This window comes from Vipera ursinii (assembly GCF_947247035.1).
Source record: "Vipera ursinii genome assembly, chromosome: 3".
In the NCBI taxonomy this organism is placed as follows: domain Eukaryota; kingdom Metazoa; phylum Chordata; class Lepidosauria; order Squamata; family Viperidae; genus Vipera; species Vipera ursinii.
In genome coordinates, this window is record NC_139516.1 from 115370454 (window position 1) to 115390697 (window position 20244).

General features: G+C 40.4%; 1 protein-coding gene across 1 annotated transcript in view; it reads right to left on the reverse strand.

Annotated features, from left to right (window-relative positions):
• The window catches only part of LOC310637229 (pre-B-cell leukemia transcription factor 1-like), a 78277-nt gene extending 66334 nt beyond the window's left edge, over positions 1 to 11943 (reverse strand). The window contains exons 1-2 of the mRNA XM_083357575.1: positions 11108 to 11943; positions 7619 to 7692 (exon numbers count right to left, since the gene is read on the reverse strand). Of these exons, the coding sequence (XP_083213701.1) occupies positions 7619 to 7692; positions 11108 to 11298 (265 nt within the window). The 5' untranslated portion in view covers positions 11299 to 11943. The remainder of the gene's footprint in view (positions 1 to 7618; positions 7693 to 11107) is intronic.
• Between the last annotated feature and the right edge of the window lie 8301 nt (positions 11944 to 20244).

The window sequence follows — 20244 nt, forward strand, 5'->3', positions numbered from 1 at the left end:
CTCTCTATCGATGGCATGCAAGAAGGCAAATGCTATGGCAATGCAGAGACAGAAGTTGTCAGCTTCCAGCCAAGATATGGAACACATGTCTTAACATGTACAGATTAGGCTTGCTCTTTAGTTGTCCCATGTTGATTTATTGAAAATAGCTGGAGGGGGGATTGCTCGCCTCTCTGAAGAAAAGCTCAAGGTTCAAAATGATCTTGATAGGTTTGAACAGTGGGCTTTATTTAGCAAAATGCAGTTCAGTAGTCAGGGGTTTGCGCTTAGGAAAAATCAGTGCACAGCTACAAGATAAGTAGTCTATTGCTCAGCAGTCTTGCTTGTGAGAATGAACAACAGATTAAGCATAAATCATTGTGTGTTACAACTGCCAAAAGAACTAATCCAATCTAGTCAATACTAGACCCAATCCGGCCCCTAGCAAATGACAGCATGTGAGTGAGTCAAGTCATTTCTGCCTTTCGACTGAAATTAAATAAAACCCAGTTCTTCCATTAAATCCTATGCCACCAGAGGGAACATTCAAAAGAGGAGAGATGAGCAGAAAGCATAAAGAAATACAGATAGTTAGTAAACTGTTAGTGACCTTGGCTGATCCCATAAAAGCTAAGCAGGATGGGATTTTGTTAGTACTTCAATAGGAAGCCACCAGGAAATCCCTGGGCTCTGGACTGGACTAAGAAGTCACAATTGTGCCTATACTCTTGCCAATGAAATAATAGTCCAGGTAGTCAGCAGTAGTCAAACATGGTTCAAGTGAGACTTTATAATAAACTCTTTGCCTCACAGAGGTCATGAATCATCATCACAGGATGTGTTTGTATGTGTGATGGCAGTACTGTCTTAAAAACACCTCCCACTGATGGCAAATTCCCATTTCTGTCTACACAGCATCTATAAATTTAATAATCACTTAGCAGCTAACATGCATTAAGGCATGGGTGTCAAACTCGCGACGTCACCTGACATATCACGACTTTTCACCCACTGCTGGCAATGGGGTGGGCACGGTTTTGGCGTGACACATCCAGCCCATGGGCTGGCAGTTTGACACCCCTGCATTAAGGGAATGGCACTACTATGACCAGCACCCATGCCCAGGTAGATATGATGCCAGTCTTGTCTAAGATAAAGATGGGAAAATAGCTATTGTTCAAATGGAAGGTTCATCCCATTGAACTAATTGCTATACTGGAAAGAAGTCAGATCTCACTCATTTCTTCTAAGGAATCAAGGAATGGGAAGAAGCAAGGTTTAGCCAAGGTAAGGATTCTGCATCTCTTGCAGTTCATTTCAAGCTTGCTCAGCATCAATATCACATACACATCTATAAAATGAGGGTAATTCTCTTCCAAAGTCTTCTCTTTGGCATTTCAGAGTACCGGTAAATATCTGAAGCAGAATGGCTGAATGCTTCTTAACAAAGGGACAAATGTATGGTAGGTTCATTCACTTTGCAGTGATTGCAGGCAAAGTGTTAGGCTTGCCTGCCTATTCTTTCTTTCATCTCAAGTTCAGCTCCAAATAAAGTAAGTAGATTTATTTCTCCCGAGGACAAAAGGAAAAGTGATGCTGATCTGAGGAAATCATTGGTATGTTTTGCCAATGATTTCCTCAGACCAGAGTTCCTCTTCCTTTTCTCCTTGGGAGAAGTAAATCTACTTACTTTTTTTTTGCCACCAAAACCAGACAAAAGAAGAAGAAAGATTGCAGTTTATGATCAAGGCAGGCCCAAAACATTTTATCGCCCCAGAATCTATAACAGTTAAGCTAATTTATTAGCACCTCACTCTAAAATAAACAAATAAAAAATAAAGAACAAATAATGTACTGCATGACACCAAACATCTGCCTGCTCTGAGTATCGGTATCTGTGCTAGAGATGTCTTTGTGACAGGAGCATGTAGGTACTGCTAAAGCTCCTCTCTCAATGAACAATAAGTCAAGGAACACTTTCTCAAGTAACCTCAGCTATTTCAAAGCTACATTTTCATCATACAAAGTTAAATCTCAGTCATAATACTCGAGTGCCTATGAACTTTCTCATCAGTGGTTGCTGTTGTCATTCACTATCATAGATTAAAACTTTAGTTTACTGCTTTTCTCATTTAAAGACTCTCCCCCCAAAAAGCAGTTTCTAGTAAAGTCGATTTTCTAGTTTTACAATAACATCACCTTTTAACATCACCTTTCAACCATTCAGATTCCAATGTAGTGTAGGATATACATAATAAATTACCAAAAACTAACACAATTCAATAAAATATTTGGCAGTCTAATAACATCTAGACAGACTGGGGGATGAAACCAATTAAAATGTCTGTAGAAATAGTTACAATTTAAAATAGCATCTAAAATATTGCAATGTAGACAGGCTTTCTTCTTCTGAAACCATTGGTGAAAAAGCCTACTTTTGAAGAATGCTAGAAAATTCAGTTGGAGCAAAACTAACTCTAAATTTAAATCCTGGGCATCAATTGTTCATTTTTATTTCCCAATTTAATTGAAGATGTTGGTTTTAACCTTTAAAACTTAAATCTCAACTATCTATGGGACCGCTTCACTCCTTATGTATCAATCAAGTTATTAGACTCTGCATGTCAAGCTACTGTTATTTCCAGCATTGGATAATGGCTTAATATATATTTCATATTTTGTGATGTTACTGTTTTATATTTTTTTAAAAAATGTTTGTCATTCTTGCAGGATGTACATTTAAGCCAGTTTGAGGAACTCACTCATGGGAACATTCCTACTTGTATGGTGTAGTAACAACAACTTGCACCTAAACATTGGCAAGATGAAAGAGATGGTGTTAGACTTCCGGAGAAAAAAGGAGGAACCTGCCCCACTTTACATCGGGGAGGACTGTGTGGAGAGAGTGTCCTCCTTTAAATTTCTGGGAGTCTACCTCTGTGAAGATCTGACCTGGAAAGTTAACACAACCCAGGTGGCTAGAAAGGCCCAACAGACATTTCACTTTCTTAGGTTTCTTGCGGAAGAACAGGGTAGAACAACAGCTAATGACCCTCTTTTACCGGTCTACTATAGAGAGCGTCCTCTTATATGGTATTGTGGTTTGGTATGCTGGTCTGACAGCCGCGGATAGGAAAGTATTACAGAGGGTGGTTGAGCACAGCACAAGACATTGTGGGCTGTTCCCTGACACCACTGGATGACATCGCCAGGGCTCGTTGCCTTGGAAGAGTGAGGAAGATTCCTCAGGGATGACTCACACCCTGGACAGTATCTCTTTACTCTCCTACCATCCGGTAGGAGATATAGGAATATAGCCAGCCGTACCAACAGGCTGAAAAATAGCTTTTATCTGTGGGCTGTTAGGCTTTTAAATGGGACATAATCTCTGTGAACTTATGCAGAATTGACTTGGGAGGCCGGTGTGTGGTGTAGTTGGTTCACATGGTGTGGTAGGATGGAGGGTTTGTTGTCACTGTGTGTTGGGGGGAGAGAGCATGGGGGGGGGAGGCTCAGCTAATCTCAATGTACACATGTTGTACTTCGACAATTACATTACATTTTGGAATACAAAATGAAACACTCAAAAACTTTCACAGGAAAGAATGAAAGATGTCATGCAATCAAGCTAGCAATCCACCACCAACCTATTTTCCCTCTACGGTTGCCCTCAATTTACAACCACAAATGAGCCTTAAATTTCTGTTGCTAAGCGAGACAGTTAAGTGCCCCATTTTATGACCCTTTTTGCCACAGCTGTTAAACAAATCACTGTAGTTTGGTGAATCGTGTGGTTGTTAAGCGAATCGGTTCCCCCCCCCATTGTCAGAAGCTGACTGGAAAGGTGGCAAAGGGTGATCACGTGACCCTGGGTCACTGTAACCATCATAAATACCTGCCAGTTGCCAAGTGCTTGAATTTTGATCATGTGACCATCGGGATGCTGCAATGGTTGTAAGTGAAAACTAGTCAGAAGTCACTGTGTTTTCAGTGCTGTTGTACTCCAGTCACTAAACAAATCGTTGTTAAGTAAAGGAAAGGCTGCTGCTGAAAGAGTGATGCCTTTTAATCCCCAATATTTCTCATTCGGGAGCGGGCGGTAGGGGGGGGAGACATCAGACTCTCCTTTTCAGGCACTCTGACCCTGCAGGCAAGAAGAGCCTTGGTGGAGCAGTGGGCTAATGCCTCCTTAAGTAACACCAGCTGCCTGCAATTAGTGCAGGTTCGCAACCCACAAGGCGCAAGGTTGACTCAGCCTTCCATCCTTCCGAGGTAGGTAAAACGAGGACCCAGATCGTTGGGGGCAATAAAGCTGACTTTGTAATAATGCCACTTGGGGTGTGTGTGAAAGCCCTAATAAGCAGGCATATACATAGAATGAAGGCTACTGCTAAGCTTGTAAGCCGCCCTGAGTCTTCGGAGAAGGGCGGGATATAAATGGAATTAAAAAAAAAAAACCTTCAACAGCTTTCTTTTTCTTACAGACCATACAGTACAACTTATCATGCTTCCCATAACAACTCCTATGTTAAAATTCAAGCAATTGTGAAATCTATTACATTTATCTTACTCAATAGTAAAATATGAACCAATCAATTAATCATTACTTTCTCCCTGCCCATGAAGTGCATGCCGCATCTAGACAAATACAAAGATGCAATATAATTCCCCTCGTGGTACATCAATATTAAATCTTGTCTTTTATCATTTTTGAAGAAAAACAAACAAACATGTTAAGTTTTCATACAACTCACAGCATTATACATCAATGATTCATGACAACCAAGCTTATATAAAAAGTATCCATAACTCCTTTAAAATAAATTGAAATGACAGCAGGTAAGGGAAAATTTTGGCCAATAAAGACAATCTGCTCTGTAAAAACTTTATAGACACTTTGAGTTTATCCTAGCAATGTTAACACCATGAAATATTAGTTGCACTGTTACAAGGAATGGTGGTATAACTTTCGGCATACTCTAGAGTCATCTAAAAATAGCAATAGAGCGAATACCAATTCGGTATATTGGAACTCCAGGGTTGAAAATAGATACAGAAAAAAAATACAAACCATATTAACAAGGTGATATTTTCATCTACTGTGATAAAAATAATGATATTTTTATGCGCTGGTTGCAGTATTCCCCTGTACTGGCCTGGGTATTTATTCCTATTCTATCTCAAAAAAATCAAATCTATTTCTCTTAATTCCTGGGCAATTTAAATTGAACTTATCATAATTCTTAGCCAGAAATATTCTAATAGCACAGACATATTACATGAAGGAAAATAAAAGGGTGTGCTAAAAATAAATTTGCTAAAAACTAAACAGGTTGGAAATGGCAGGTGCTCACCTAATTTTTGCTCATGGCCAGAATACTGAAAGTTAGAAGATAGGTTTTCAATTACTGTATGTAACGGTAGAAAGCATATGGGACAAAAATAATGTATCCGCCCAAAATACTCCTGGGACCTGTACTGCACCCAAAATCCCAGTTCCTCAGATCAGTGAAAATGCTCAGGAATAGAGGCAGTCCTACCTTACAGTTTGCCGTTTTGGAAATCACCATTATGTCTGCATGTTAGCATGCAAATTGGTTGCAAAGGCAAGACCAGAAGACAAAAAAAGTACACAAATAGGAGCAGTAAGATAAAAATATGCACATATATGCTTTTGTATATGCAGTCCTTCATATTATACTGCGGCACGTGGGTAGACAATTTACAACAACACTTTCATAGAGACAGGATTTTAGTAATTGTTTATTACAATTCCCTCTCTCAAACTTCCTGTCTCCACATTTCAACAAGTAATACTTTTGAATATGATAAAATAAGCAGAAAAATATCACAAAACAGAATTTTTTGGGAAAAAAGCAACCAAACTCTTTTTTGTTTGCAGGGTCAAATAGTTCCACCTTTTGTCAGGTCAAATAGAAGTTACAATATGCAAATAAGATGCACTGAGTGGGTAACAATGCAATGGAATGAACCAGTGGTAGGACAGTGCAAGTTTTCTCATCTCACCCCAACTATTAAACTTCTGAGAGAAGAGGAAGACATTTAAAGAAGTTGTATTCTCACCAATCATCTACTACAACTTTGAACCATGTCAATTTCCATTCAGGACACAAATCAATTAAAGACTGTGACAAAGAAGAGATTAAAAAAAATAGTCCCGGAAAATGAATAATACTAAAGCTTAAAACCACAAACCCAAATTAGGTTTGTTCAGGTTTTTTCAAGAAAAGACAGGAAAGACCAACAGTAAAAGAAAATGTAACCTGGTAAGGGTCAGCTGTTGTTCTTCCTAGACTTACATATTCAAGCTGCATTACATCCCATTAAGAGAGACTGTAGGTGCCCCTTTACATTACATTATAGGAGACACATAATGAATGGCTCTCCTCAAGAAGGTCAGCCTTCAGCTCTGCAGCCTTAAGGGCTTCAGAGGCCTGAATGCCAATGTTAGGTGCTTTGTCTAGGTTACTAGTAGCACAAATAAGATTTAACAAAGGATCTCCTTAGTCATCGTATACGGATTGCTGGAGTCAAATAATCCTATTTCATTTAGCTGTTCACAGGATGCAGAACACACACATAGAATTTCAGGGGCACAAGGAATTCAGTTTTTTTAAAATGCACTCTTTTCTTTTATGCATCCCTTTTCAATGTATATCAAGTGAGTTTACAATCATATTTGTTGTCACTTTCATTCATGTCAGACCTTGTCCTTATTTGATCTGAGATATTGACTGTTACATGCTCATTGAAAAATGAGGAGGAAAAAAAGGAAAAGAACAGGAGACAACACTCCACAACTGCACATCTAATCCAAGAGCTGAAACTCAGCAATAGCTGACACTCTGGCTTTTTCCTCTGAGCTAAGGCAGAAGACAAATCTCTCTTTTCCATAAAGAAAAACATTTGGAAGTTGAAATAAATAAGTACCGGATGTCACTGAACATTGTTCACTGAGCATCTGCTGTTTAAGATCACCCTTGATTGATGACAGCTATTTTTAATTGTTGCTTTTAAAATTTAAATGCCCCCCTGAGACATGTTATAAGTGTATTAGCACATGGCAGGAGGCCTGTGAGGTGGGAAACACAGAACGGGTATTTTCATGTCATTAACACTTGAAACCAAGAAATACAATGTAAAATAAGATAACCCTGAGAAACAATAGTCAAAAAGGCTAATTCCCAATAGATATTTGCATGTTTGCCTTGACATAGGTTTTTCCTGGTCTTGGTATACGCCAAAATGAACCATTTGCAATTATTCGTGCATTTTTCAATGAATTTATAAAGCACTGTGTAAAAGAAGAAAAATATTTATGTTTGAGTAGATTATAAATTACAGCATTGTAGGCACTTCTGGACTCTTTTAAATTAATGTAAATTTTAGAAAAGGTATTAAGATAAAAGTGACACAAGAAATGTTCCTCTCTTTGTTTTTCCTCTTATACATAGGAACAATATCACATAAATCACATTCTATTTGCACCATTTAAAATATGCTTATTATAACAATTGCAATGTTCCTTTTCATTTTTTTGAATGAAATAGGTCTGCAGAAATATGCATTAAAAAGAGGGTAAAAAATGCAAGATGCAAATAATAAAATTTCTCCTTACCTGTTTTTTCTTTAATTTCACACAAAACATTAAAAAGTGCAGGTTTCATTCTGTGACAGTTTAGAGCATGTTTTCTGCAAGGAAATCAGAAGGTTAGGTTTGAACTGAGCCACAGAAACGTGAATATCTTTAGAAATAGATTACAGAGGATCCCTTATTACAAAAAAAGTATTAAAGGTTAGAGCTCAGTGGAAATTTTGCCCTAGTGAAAAACAGCTTTCAATTTTATACAGAATAGGATATCAGTTTGGTGACTGTAAATGCTACCAAACAGGCAACTATTTGACACCGCTATTCCAGCAGCATCCATAAACTATACTTGCTGGCCAGGCTATTAACCGATCAATGCCAGGAGCATGTAGAAACCTTTCCAGTGTTTAATGATGATCTTATTCAACCATGTAGGGAACTTTTGTATCGTTCTCTTCCTTTTTCCCCCTCTATTCATCTGTGTCTTACAATTCTTTGTGTTGAAGCAGCTCTACTGGAAAGGTTTGAAAGCCCTTTAAGGAAATCTGAAGTACAGAATAGCCATTTTTAAGTAAAATAGTCTCAGAATGTAGAACTATGGTGCCAAAGAGAGAGACAGAGAAAAAAAAAACATCGAATAAGGCAGGATGGAAGTGGAAAAAATAATTACTTTCATGTTCCTCATATCTTACTGGCTTCCTTGAAGAAGTAAAAACCATACAGTTAAAAAAATAAAAAATAATATTAATCAGGGTAACAAATCACCATCATCACCATCATGTTGCTATTCTAGTACGCAAAAAAAAGAGAGAGAGGGAGAAATTATATGGGTCATTTCCTGCCCCACTTCCTTGTGCCAAAATGGGCCAGTTGTTTTTTTGTTTATTAGGTTGATTAGTTTCATGTCCCAGCAGATGCCCATACAAGAAAAGAAACAATCTAACATTGCTGTAACAATTACTATTTCTTTGACAAGTGATCTCTCCTGAAGATGTGCTGCTACAATATGCAAGAAGTCTAATCTCATTGGGCATCAAAAAATGGGTTTGAGAATCAAAATTACATCTCATCAGAACATGAACATTTGGGTGCCTCGGGCAGAAAAATTGAAGAACCTTCTCATTCCAATGATTTACATGGAATTCAATCCATTAGGCAGGTCTCTTTTGCCAGCGGGCCCCCTTGTTTCTAGTGGGGGGGGGAAGGGCTTGTGCAAGAGAACATCCCACTAGTGTGTACACAATGTGTTGAAACTGCTTGCTTTCCATTCCTAACAGCACCCAAAATCCATGGCTCTGTGGCTTGCACCTGGCACATTAGCATAGACTATATTTGGATTTCCCAAATATCAGAACTATAAAAAAAATAGTGCGAGTAAAATGAAACTTTGCTGCCACATACGTAAAAAATATCTTTGATATTGGGTTACACAAAGCAGAAAAATAATGAAATACACATTTCCTTTTAGGAACCTGATCTGCTTTTTAAAAGTCTGTAAGCAGAGCTGCGTAGACAGGTATGTAAAGAGTAACAGGCGATAAAAAGCATCTGTACCCTTGGTATTGATTTTCAATTAGATTAGCACATTTAATAGTATCTATACACATTAAGTATTTAAACCAAACATCAACTCTTGCAACTTTTAGAAACAACATCTTTCCTCTGCTTTGTCTTATAGCAATACTGGGAAGCAACATTCAGCAGAAGCTATTATTCATCAAATCCAAGTGTTCTATCAAAACAAGGTTATGAACCCTGCACTTCTCAGCTCAGTGATGCTTTATGCTATATGCCTTATAGTAACAAGAGTCAGTAACGAGCTACTGAAATCCATGGTACTTACTTGTAAGTAATCACTTAAAAGAATTCCACTGTTAGCTAGTGCTATATATCAATACCACCTCGGTGAATATTAGGTGTTACAAACCAAGTAAGATACGCAATATACCATTGACACATAAAGACTAGCAGTCTATCCCAGGCGATTGTGGAAAAGATTATAGACCCAGAGTGGAAATCAAATGCTAATAGCTTTTTCTCATGTAAGATTATTCTATTAACTATTGTCCTTTATTTTCCAATTTTATTTCTCTTTTATTTTCCAATTCTCTGTTCTGAATTTTTTTTTTCATTTTAACTTTAGAGATTTGCAGAAATGTTCTAGGAGAATGCTATACACTTAGTTATATATATATTGGTGTCTGTAAATGTGTTTAAGAAGCTCCATTTTTAAAATGCACAGAGGCACTAAAAGTGTAAGACTATACTTACTACCTACATTGAAGTTTTACAAAATACTTCTAAGGGAGATAGATAGATAGATAGATAGATAGATAGATAGATAGATAGATAGATAGATTTCTCAAAATTCAGTTTGAAGAGAAACAAACATGGTGACTTGTGAAAATCACAATGCTAAAGATAAAAGTATTGTACAAATTGTCAAATGCTTCAGTGCACATTAGTAATAGGCACATACAACTTGCCTTAGATTACGATCTGCTGTTTCATATGGAGAATTCATGTGGTTTCATATGTGGAAGTACATCCTGGAATGGATATCTAGTTGGGAAAGTAGCAACATTTACAGGGTGTATTCTACTATCTTCTAGGCTTCTTAAAAGGCTCAACTCCTTATGGTAGAAATATATATATCCTTTTGAATATCACACATAGGAAAAAAACTGAGTTCCTACTGCAGCATTAATACTTGCTATCACAAGAGGAACAGAAATTATTCTGTTTGTACAAAGAAACCACCAAAGGGAACAAGCATTAAATGATATTAAGATTATTGATTTTCCATGGGATTAAGTGTGATTAAGGTTTGTTGTTTTTTTCTTTCTTCTGTACCTAAAGAGCTATAGGGACTGAGCTTTCAACCATGGCCTTCAAATGGCTTTGCTTTTTTGCTATTTCAAAAACAGAAAACACCAGCCTTTTTTATAGCCACTCTATTTGCATATTTCTTTTAAAAGGTAAAACCCACTCAAAATATTTTTTGGAATAATGGCTGATACCATAATCTATTTGCCTCCTCTGTTAATAAGCAGATGCAGTCTGATATTTTACTCCCAAAGTTCAATCTCTCAGATATTACAGCTAAGAAAATGACAATGATTCAACTTCTTTTTTTCCGATCAAATACAAATTAACTTGGCTATTTGAGACTTTCCGTTCACGAACTACTACAAACAAAAGCACATGGGAAGAGAAGCTGCAGCTCCTTCCAACTCAAACCATCCAGTCAATTTAGCCTTGTCTAACTTAACTAAAGTCAGTCACAAGCATAACATCCCTTCCTTGGAACCTCTTTTTTTTTCTGTGAAAACCTAGTAAAAACGCAATTTTGGGTTGCGACGGTCGTCCAGTGAAAAATCTTATTTTTCTTCGGGATTACTTTGTTTCCGGAAAGGCTAACGAAACTACAGAAAGCACAAGTAATTTGTCTGGGTCAGATCTCTTCGAGTTAAATACGCGTATCATCTTCATCGCCGTCGTCATCACCCAAGGACTCACCTGGCCTGCGCTTCATCCAAACTCTGGTCGGTGATGGTCATGATCTGCTGTAAAATGTCCCCGATGTCTTGTTTTCGTCCCGCCTCGCTTTCAGTGCCGGCAGCTCCGTCCGGCATATGCTGGGACAGGCCCGGATGGCCAGCCATCCCCACTCCGGCGTGGGAATGCATCAACCTGGGCTGATCATCCATCCCCAAGGCTAGGCGCGGACGGGAGCCTCTTCTTTTACCACCCACCCCCCCTTCTCGAGCTTTTCCGGGAGCGCGCTTCTTGGAAGAGAGGAATCAACTGCCGGGCTCGCCTTCCTTCCTTCCTTCCTTCCTTCCTTCCTTCCTTCCTTCCTTCCTTCCTTCCTTCCTTCCTTCCTTCCTTCCTTCCTTCCTTCCTTCCTCCCCTTTCTTCTTTGGGTTTTCAAAAAAAGAACGACGTTATCCCTCAACGAACCTTAAACCTCCCGAGAGAAAGGGTGGGAAGGAGGGTGGGAGGGAAGGAGGGAAGGAGGGAAGAAACACTCTCGGAATTCTTGCGAGGAGGCTGTCGGCTCCAGCAGGCAAGGAAACCCCCTTCTCCGCGGCGCACTGGAGCAGGATCAATGCGAGAAGCCGGATCGGGCTAGTTTTTTGTTTTTTTGCTGCTCTTTTTTTTCTCCTCCCCGTCCCAGCCAGGTCCTCGCTTTTCGCAGTTGAGCGGGCCGACCGAGCAGCACCGGAGGCGGTCGGAGGTCGGCGGTCGGCAGGCTAGCGTTTAATCCTTCCTCGGGCAAAAAGCCGCCTCGATCGGAAAGGCGAGGGAAAGAGCCGAGCAAACTTTCCCTGCCCGCCCGCCCGCCCGCCCGCCCGCCCCGCTCGGGAGCCAGATGCTCTCCTCGAAAGGAGCTTCGCGCTAGGCAGAGCCGACGCCTCGGCCGAGGCAGGCAGCCTTCCCCCCTCAGTTCGGCGTCTCGGCGAACTCCGGAGAGCCCCTTCCCAGCCTCCTGCTTTGTTTCAGGCTCGAGCTCAGGACTCCCGAAACTGACACAGAAAAAGGCACAGCCAGGAAGGAAGGAAGGAGGGAGGGAGGGAGGGAGAGGAGGCGAGCAGATGGGTGGTGCTGATGAGAGAGCCGAGAGGGCGCCTCGCCCTCCTGATTGGCCGCCGCTCGCCGCCGATAACTCCGCCCCGCTTTCGCCATCAACCGATTCCCCCTCCCCCCCCCCGCGGGCGGCTGTCTGTCAGTCAACGGGTTCAGAGGTGCGCAGCGCTGGAGGCTCCAGGCCTTAAAGAGGCAAGCTGGAGTTGGAAGGGAAAAGGGGCTCCTGCCTCCGACTTAGTGGAGCAAGCCGCTGCTGGTTCATGTTATTGTATTAATTGTATTGAATTGGGCTGGAATATTTAATATTTTTTTTAATTTTTGTATGTTGTATTTTATTGTATTGCCCTGTACACCGCCCTGAGTCCTTCGGGAGAAGGGCGGTATAGAAATTAAATTATTATTATTATTATTATTATTATTATTATTATTATTATTATTATTATTATTATTATTATTATTTATTATTATTATTGTTGTTGTTGTTGTTTGTTATTATTATTATTATTATTATTATTATTATTATTATTATTATTATTATTATTATTATTATTATTATTATTATTATATAGTGCCTGCAGAAAAGGCCGTCTTCAAGTCAAAAGGCGGTTTTTCACTCGAACCCAGGAATCTGATAGAAAAGAAATGCAACTGACTCATTTAGTTGCTGTTGTAAGTAGCAGACTTGAGTAGAGCCTGCAGATCCTGCGTACAGTAATAAACTTCGAGTTAGTCATTAGTATTATTTTGGCTGGGACAAATCATTTGTTGCTTCTTTTTGTTGAAGCAAAACGAAATGAAACTGGGAGCCACCCATCCTTCCCGATCTGCTGCAGATCAGCCAGAGATCCATAGTAGATGAGATTTATTTCCTGCCCATCCTTCCAATAATGTAGGCAGCCCAGCTAATTCAGGAGGGAATGAAATATCCTAGTCGGGCCACCCAATTCTGTCTGCACACATTTGATTATGAGATGCATGATAGTAATGAGAAATAATATAAAAGGCATTTGGAGATTAGAAGAAATGATAAAAATAACCAGCCTGGGTAGTGTAGCCCTCATAGTGGCACTAGAGAATAGTACTTGGCTAACTGGGTGACTCAGTAACATTTCTACACACAATCAACCTTCAAAGATTCTCAACCTTTTTTTTCTTTTTGCTCAAGGGCCCCTTCTGAGCTTCTGTAGCTTTGTGACCCTGCCTCCCTCAATAGTTGCTGTTAGCTGGGAAAGGGGTACTTTTTGGGGTGCTATTGACTCCTGGTGACTGCCCGAACATGTCACTGCAGTTCTCTTGGCAAGATTTCATATGTTTCCTGCTTCCTAGGGCTGAGAAAGAGTGACTGGTCCAGGGTCACTGAGTTGGCTTCATGCCCAAGGTGGAAGTTCTCCCAGTTTCCAGTCTAGTGGTTTTGCACCCAACTAGCTCTCTTTTTTCTAATGAGTTAAAATTCCATTTATTATACATTTCTTTTATTAAGATATTTATTATAAACTGTAGTAATTTTCAGCATGTATGATGCTGAAATTAGTACAGATGAGATATGAGGTTTATGACAAATTGATCATTCAACTTTGAAGTTAAGTCAATGGTTTGTGATGAAGGAAATGGGCCTTTATATGCTTTTTATATTATGTATGTATGTATGTATTTAACTTATATGCATACCCATCTCAGTCAATGACTATGGGTGGCTTACAATTAAAAAAAATATTTAAAAATATTAAAACATTTTAAAACAGTAAAACCAACAAAAACACCAAAACATCCAATTAAATATACAAATTAAATATATTGTTTATTGATGGTTATTTTTTATTGCATTTTTATGAGCTTTCAGCTACCCAGAGTTGCATCTTATGAGATGAGTGGCCATATAAATTAAATAAATCAAATGAAATAATTCTAACTATTTCAAGCTCCTGAAGAAAAAGAGAGGCAAATATTGAATTCATATCATATTGTCTACTGGCTGGCTATTTCTAGATCCTGCCAGCCACAATCACTGCCAACACTAGTCAAGGATGGCACTAGCTTATTATCAGTTGCTCTCTCATCCTTCATCCTGTTCCCCATCTCCATGCCAGAAACCCACCAGTAGGGCTATTCTTTTTAACGTCGGTTTAGCACTTCTTCAGAAAAGCACTAGATCCATATTCAGAAATAATGACTTAAATATTATTATATACAGTCAATGTGCACACGGCTGAGAATAAGCCTAGTTGAATTTAGTGGATGTATAAACCTGCAGTGGATCAAAGAACATCTTGCTGGAATTACAAAATGTGTATATACCATGTTTCTCCGAAAGTAAGCCCTCTCCCAAAACTTAAGCACCAGCTGATTTTGGGGGTGGGCCTAATATAAGCCCTCCCTCCAAAAGTAAGCCCTACCTAAGAGCCTGCACAGATGGCCGGCTGTTGATTCCGTCTCGTTTCACCAAAGACACGAGGTAAGGGGGGGAGCTGCCAGTGCCTCTGCAATGAGGTGAAGCGAATGGGGGAGGGGGAATCTGACCATTTGCCGCCAGCTGCAGCCGTTTGCCGCCAGCCATGGCTGTTTGCCACCAGAATGCCAACTGCCATGAGTCCTAATGGGCCAAGTACTGGTGTGGGCAGGTCGCATGCCCTTCCCCGTGCCAGGCCAGCCCCTGCAGCCCTAGGGCGGCCGTGCTGGGTGGCGGGAAGGGCGTCAGGGTGTGGGTGGCCAGGCCGATGCTCCTTCTGCTGGAGCAGGGGAACTTTGCCCCGGGGAGGCCCCCTTCCTGGCCTGCATGGGCCCACCTGAGAGGTGAGCAGAGAGGTGGCAGCCTAGGATCAAAGCAGCAGGTGAGTTCCAGAGCCTTGGGTAGGGAGGGTACTGAAGTGAGCGGGAGTCCTGCCATGAGTACCCATGCCGGCTGCCCCTTCCCCATGGAGCTGGAGAGCTTGCCACACCAATGCCCAGATACCCTTGCTTCCCCCAGGAATTGCATGTCTTTGCTTACCTGACTTCCAGCCCCGTCCCATTTCTCCTTCATGGTCCTCCGCTGCTGCGTGCAGGGAAACAAAAGTTTGTGGGGGTGGAAAAAATCAATTCCAACTTCACGAGATATTTTTTTTTTGCGAGAAGTTGCAAAGTTACTTCAGAGCCTAAAAGAAAGTAAGACCAGGTCTTACTTTTGGGGAAACACAGGTAGATGATTATAGTTTCAGTTCCAAAGTGATTACTAGGGATAAGAGAGGTATCTATTAGGATTGTGCAGAGCTTTTCATTCAAAAAGTCCTTCTCGAACGATCGTACATTCTGGAAAAAAGGTGTTCCAGATCTAGTTCAAAACAATTTCCGTGGTTAGTATAATCACTACTGCCTAGATAAAAAAAAATAATATGAGCATTAGTATACCAGCACTTCTTTTTTCCTTAATTTTCCTCTTCCCACCATTTTGCTGATTAAACCTGCAAAATGGTGGGCTATAATAATTTATTTTTATAATTCAGTTAAACCATTGTTTTATTTACCCTTTAAAAATGAATCATAATACCTACAGCATTTGATATTTCCTAAAGAAATGTGTATTGTAGCAATCCAGTATTTATTTACTGAGAGCAGTAAGGATGGCTGAGCACAGAATTTGTCTCAAGTAAAATCTGCACAGCAACAACTGTGTGCAACTGTTGTGCAATTTCCACTATACAGTAGGCAATGTTTTGTTATGATGACAGGCAAAATACAAGTGATAATAAATCTGATTGCCCAAATGCTGTTACTATTCTCATACAACTACCAGCAATGTGAAGACACAGGGATACAGCACTTTCCACACTCTACTGTTTGCAACTTTTTAAGGCAAACAACCAAACAACCAAACAACCAATTTGCCCTCTATCAGACATATGCAGACTTGGCACTTGGCATCCTTTCATCTGATTGGTTGTCCAATTGTCCTTGGTTAATAATATAGCCCCCCCACCTCCCTTCCCCCACAGTATTTCAAGTGGATTAATTCTCTCTGCTCCAGACTTTCCCATAGTGCCCTAATTTTTCCTCACCATTACATAAGGAACCCACTTCAGCTAACCAACCAAGAAAGCAGAACTGTTGAAAAAGGCATTGTCTCAAAAGGAACTTTTATTAGGGACTAGTGACAGTAGGAAAGTCAAAGCAAGATCTGGGGAAAATCCCACTCAAAGGGTATAACTAGCAATCTCCCTCCTGCCACCAAAGTCATAATATCCATTTGAAATCCAGCCAATCCACAAGTGGCACGATGTTTGGGTAACTGGCACAAGTTGGCGCGCATCTCAAGGTCTTCTCCAGTTTCGTTTCTCCGTAACTGTCTCCCTGATAACGGAGACATAGCCTTCTCTCGTTAAGATAGTGGCAGGAGAGGAAAAGTGGAAAGTGAAAGTTCTCCAAAGCAACAATAATCCCCCCCCCCGGTCCCAGCAGAATGGCAGGCCCCAAACGGGAATACATATGCAAAGAAGCAAGAAGGGTTTGGGAATCTGACAATAAAAGTGTATTTTTCCAACTTTTCATGCAGAAGGAAGAGGGAGAACTGACAGCTCTGTCTGCTTGGCTGGTAATTCTGCTTTATTGTCTCTTTAAGTGTTTTCTTTGTTTTGAAATAGAGGTACAGAATGACAGTATAACAGACCTGGAAAGGACCTTGGAAGTCTTCTAGTCCACCCCACTGCTCAAGCAGGAGACACTATACCATTCCAAACAAGTGGCTATCTAGTCTCTTCTTAAATGCCTCTAGTGATGGGCACCCACAACTTCTGAAGGCAAGCCGTTCCACTGGTTTATTGTTCTCACTGTTAAGAAATTTCTCCTAAATTGTAGGCTGCTTCTTTCCTTGATTAGTTGCCATTCATTGTTTCTTGTCTTTTCTTCTGGCACTTTGGAAAATAGATTGACTCCCTCTTCTTTGTGGTAGCCCCTCAAATATTGGAACAGTGCTATCATACCACCCCTAGCCTTTCTTTTCACTAGACTAGACAAAACCAATTCCTACAACCTTTCTTCATATGTTTTAGCCTCCAGCCCCCTAATCATTTCTGTTGCTTTTTTTCTGCACTCTTTCCAGAGTCTCTTCATCTTTTTATAATATGGTAACCTATTCTAGTAAGGGACGCGGTGGCTCAGTGGGTTAGGACGCTGAGCTTGTCAATCAGAAGGTCGGCAGTTTGGTGGGTCGAATCCCGAGTGCCGCGTTTAGGATTGCAGATGCTATAGTAGTCTAAATAGAGTGAGAATTCAACTTAGATTCATAAATTACCCTGTGGCATACTATTGGTGATACTGAATTTTTTCTGATTACAGTCTTCATGATAGAACTGTTTCTTCTGAGGTTACTTGACAACATGGATGTTCCTGGATTCATCAGAATAGTATCCAGAGATAAAGCCCCTGAATCGTTTTAGTGCAACACTGGTCTGGTTTTTATTTGAATAAAAACAAGATCATTTGAATGAAAAAAACAAAGTATGTTGTTAGGTTCAGAGCTACAGTCTGCCTATTGCTGCTGGAATTGTGTCTCTTTGTTTTTAATTTGAAACTTCTCTAGCAATAATTTTGGAGGTATTTCCTTCTCTTTCTCTTGTATTGCCAAAACTCAGTTTCTCTGCTTTATTTTGCTGCAGTCTTTCCAAAATACAGGTATTTCCATTCTCCTATCTTCAGTCTTTTAAGGGACGCGGTGGCTCAGTGGGTTGGGATGCTGAGCTTGTCGATCAGAAGGTCGGCAGTTTGGCGGTTCGAATCCCGAGTGCCGCGTAACAGAGTGAGCACCTGTTACTCGTCCCAGCTTCTGCCAACCTAGCAGTTCGAAAGCACGTAAAAATGCAAGTAGAAAAATAGGGACCACTACGGTGGGAAGGTAACAGCGTTCCGTGCGCCTTTGGCGTTTAGTCATGCCGGCCACATGACCACGGAGACGTCCTCGGACAAGCGCTGGCTCTTCGGCTTTGAAACGGAGATGAGCACCGGCCCCTAGAGTCGGAAACGACTAGCACACATGTGCGGGGGAACCTTTACCTTTACCTTTAACCTATTCTAAGTGTGATCTTACTAGGGTTTTTTAAAGCAGTTGTCAAGGTCCCGACTTAGACATTTAGGAAACAAAGACCCTCGACTCTGTTTCTTTGAAGTGAAAGAAATCAAAAAAGTCAAATGGTAACAGCGAAAGTAAAGCTAGATCTGAGTATTTCCCATGCAAAGGTTGCACTTTTCCCTTTCCCTGGCCTTCCCTCCTTTAACAGTCCATCAGTGTCCAATAATATTCATTTTTGATGTTTTGAAAATGGATTTGGAGTGTAAGGTCTTGCCTCAGCTAGTGCTCCCAAGAAAGCACAACTCTTGAAACAGGAATTGCTTCAAACAGGAACTTTTATTGAGAGTCAGTGAAAACACAAAGGCAAGGCAAGATCTAAAGACTTCCGGCACAAAATGCTACATTAAAACATCCCTTTTCAAACCCCTTCCTAGACCCCAACTGTCCAGTTCATTTCCAGCCAATTGACAGGTGCGAAGTTGTTATGGGAACCTGAGCAATAAGGGACGGTTCCCAGGCGTAGCCTCATCTTTACAACGGAGTGGAGATAAGGCAGATGGCCCCTGGCACATTCCTCCCCCTTCGTCACACCAAAAGGTATAGATTAAAGATGGAGAGAACAAAGTAAAGGAAATACATCTGCTAACACTAATGCCCTCCCAAACGAGTGAAACCTCCCTCGTCCCACCAGAATGGCAGAGCCCTTAAAAGGTGAAATAGAGGGAATTTGACATTGAGATTTGGCACCTGTTTGCATTCTGTTCTTAGGCTGTGTGTCTTTGGTGGCCTGTTTATTCTGGTTTCTGGTTCTCATCAGCTTGTCTCCCCTTCCCCTTTTCTTCCCCATTCCTATACCCAACCTTTACTTCCCCAATTTCTTTCCCCCTCCCTTGCATTTTATGGATGTCAGCAAAGCAAAGAAGCTGATGAGGGCAGGCTTGACAGCAGTACTAATACTTTACATGATCTTGATTCTATGCCTCTGTTTATACAAACCAGGATTGTATTAGCTTTTTTGGCTGCTGCTGCACACTGCTGGCTCATAGTCAAATGATCGTCCACTAGAGCTCCAAGATCCCTCTCACAGTTACTGCTATTGAGCTAGGTTTCACCTAATCTGTACCTGTGCATTTAATATTTCCTCCCTAAGCGAAAAACCTTTACATTTGCTGTAAAGCTTCAGTGAAACACTCAGAGATTAAAACTTTGTTACCAATTGTTATTTTTAATGTGACAGAAAAAATAATAATTATGCCTTATTTTCATCTACTGTATTTTGGAATGCAGTCCTGACACCTATTAAAAAGCCAAGTGTGATCCTTAGCCTAGAGAAAGTTACATACCCCTGTTTTACAATATTGCTGAGTCAGTGGAAGGGAAAAAAGTACATGGTTAAGTGTCCATTTTTATTCTTACAAGTCAATTTTGGAAAGAATAACTTCCAAACTTGAACGGGACTGAATTTAGTGTAAAAGGAGAAGCTAGCAAAAAAATTTTTTTAAAAAAATGTTGGACTTCAAAAATGGCCCAGTGGACAAAAATCCCTTTAGGATCAAGAGTAGCAACTGAGATAGCGAATACCTGCTTCCTCCCTTCAAAGCCCACTTCCCACCTCCCTCCTGGTCATGTGATTAAGCTAATTTAAAGAATTGGAAGGAATTCCACCAACACTTACTCTGCATGTTTTCTTAGTCTTTGTTTTCAGCTGTTCTTCTCTATAGAACACTCTTCACCAACCCCGTGCTATCTAAAGGTCTGAACCTCCTGAATATAATGCAACTTGAAGAATAACAGCTAAAATGTGCAATATTGAAGGAGGCTGGTCTAAAACCTGAATCCTTAATGTGGAAGGCACTGGGACCTATGCCATCTTTCTTACTCCCATCTTGCTCTGAACCACCTTTATTATTTTTAATAGTTTTTTTAAAACCTTAGTTTTGAAAAAAAATAAATAAATTGGAAGCTAGCGTATTATAGACAAAAGTGTGCTGATATTGTTGAAGTTCTTGGACGTTAAGTCTATTTGAAA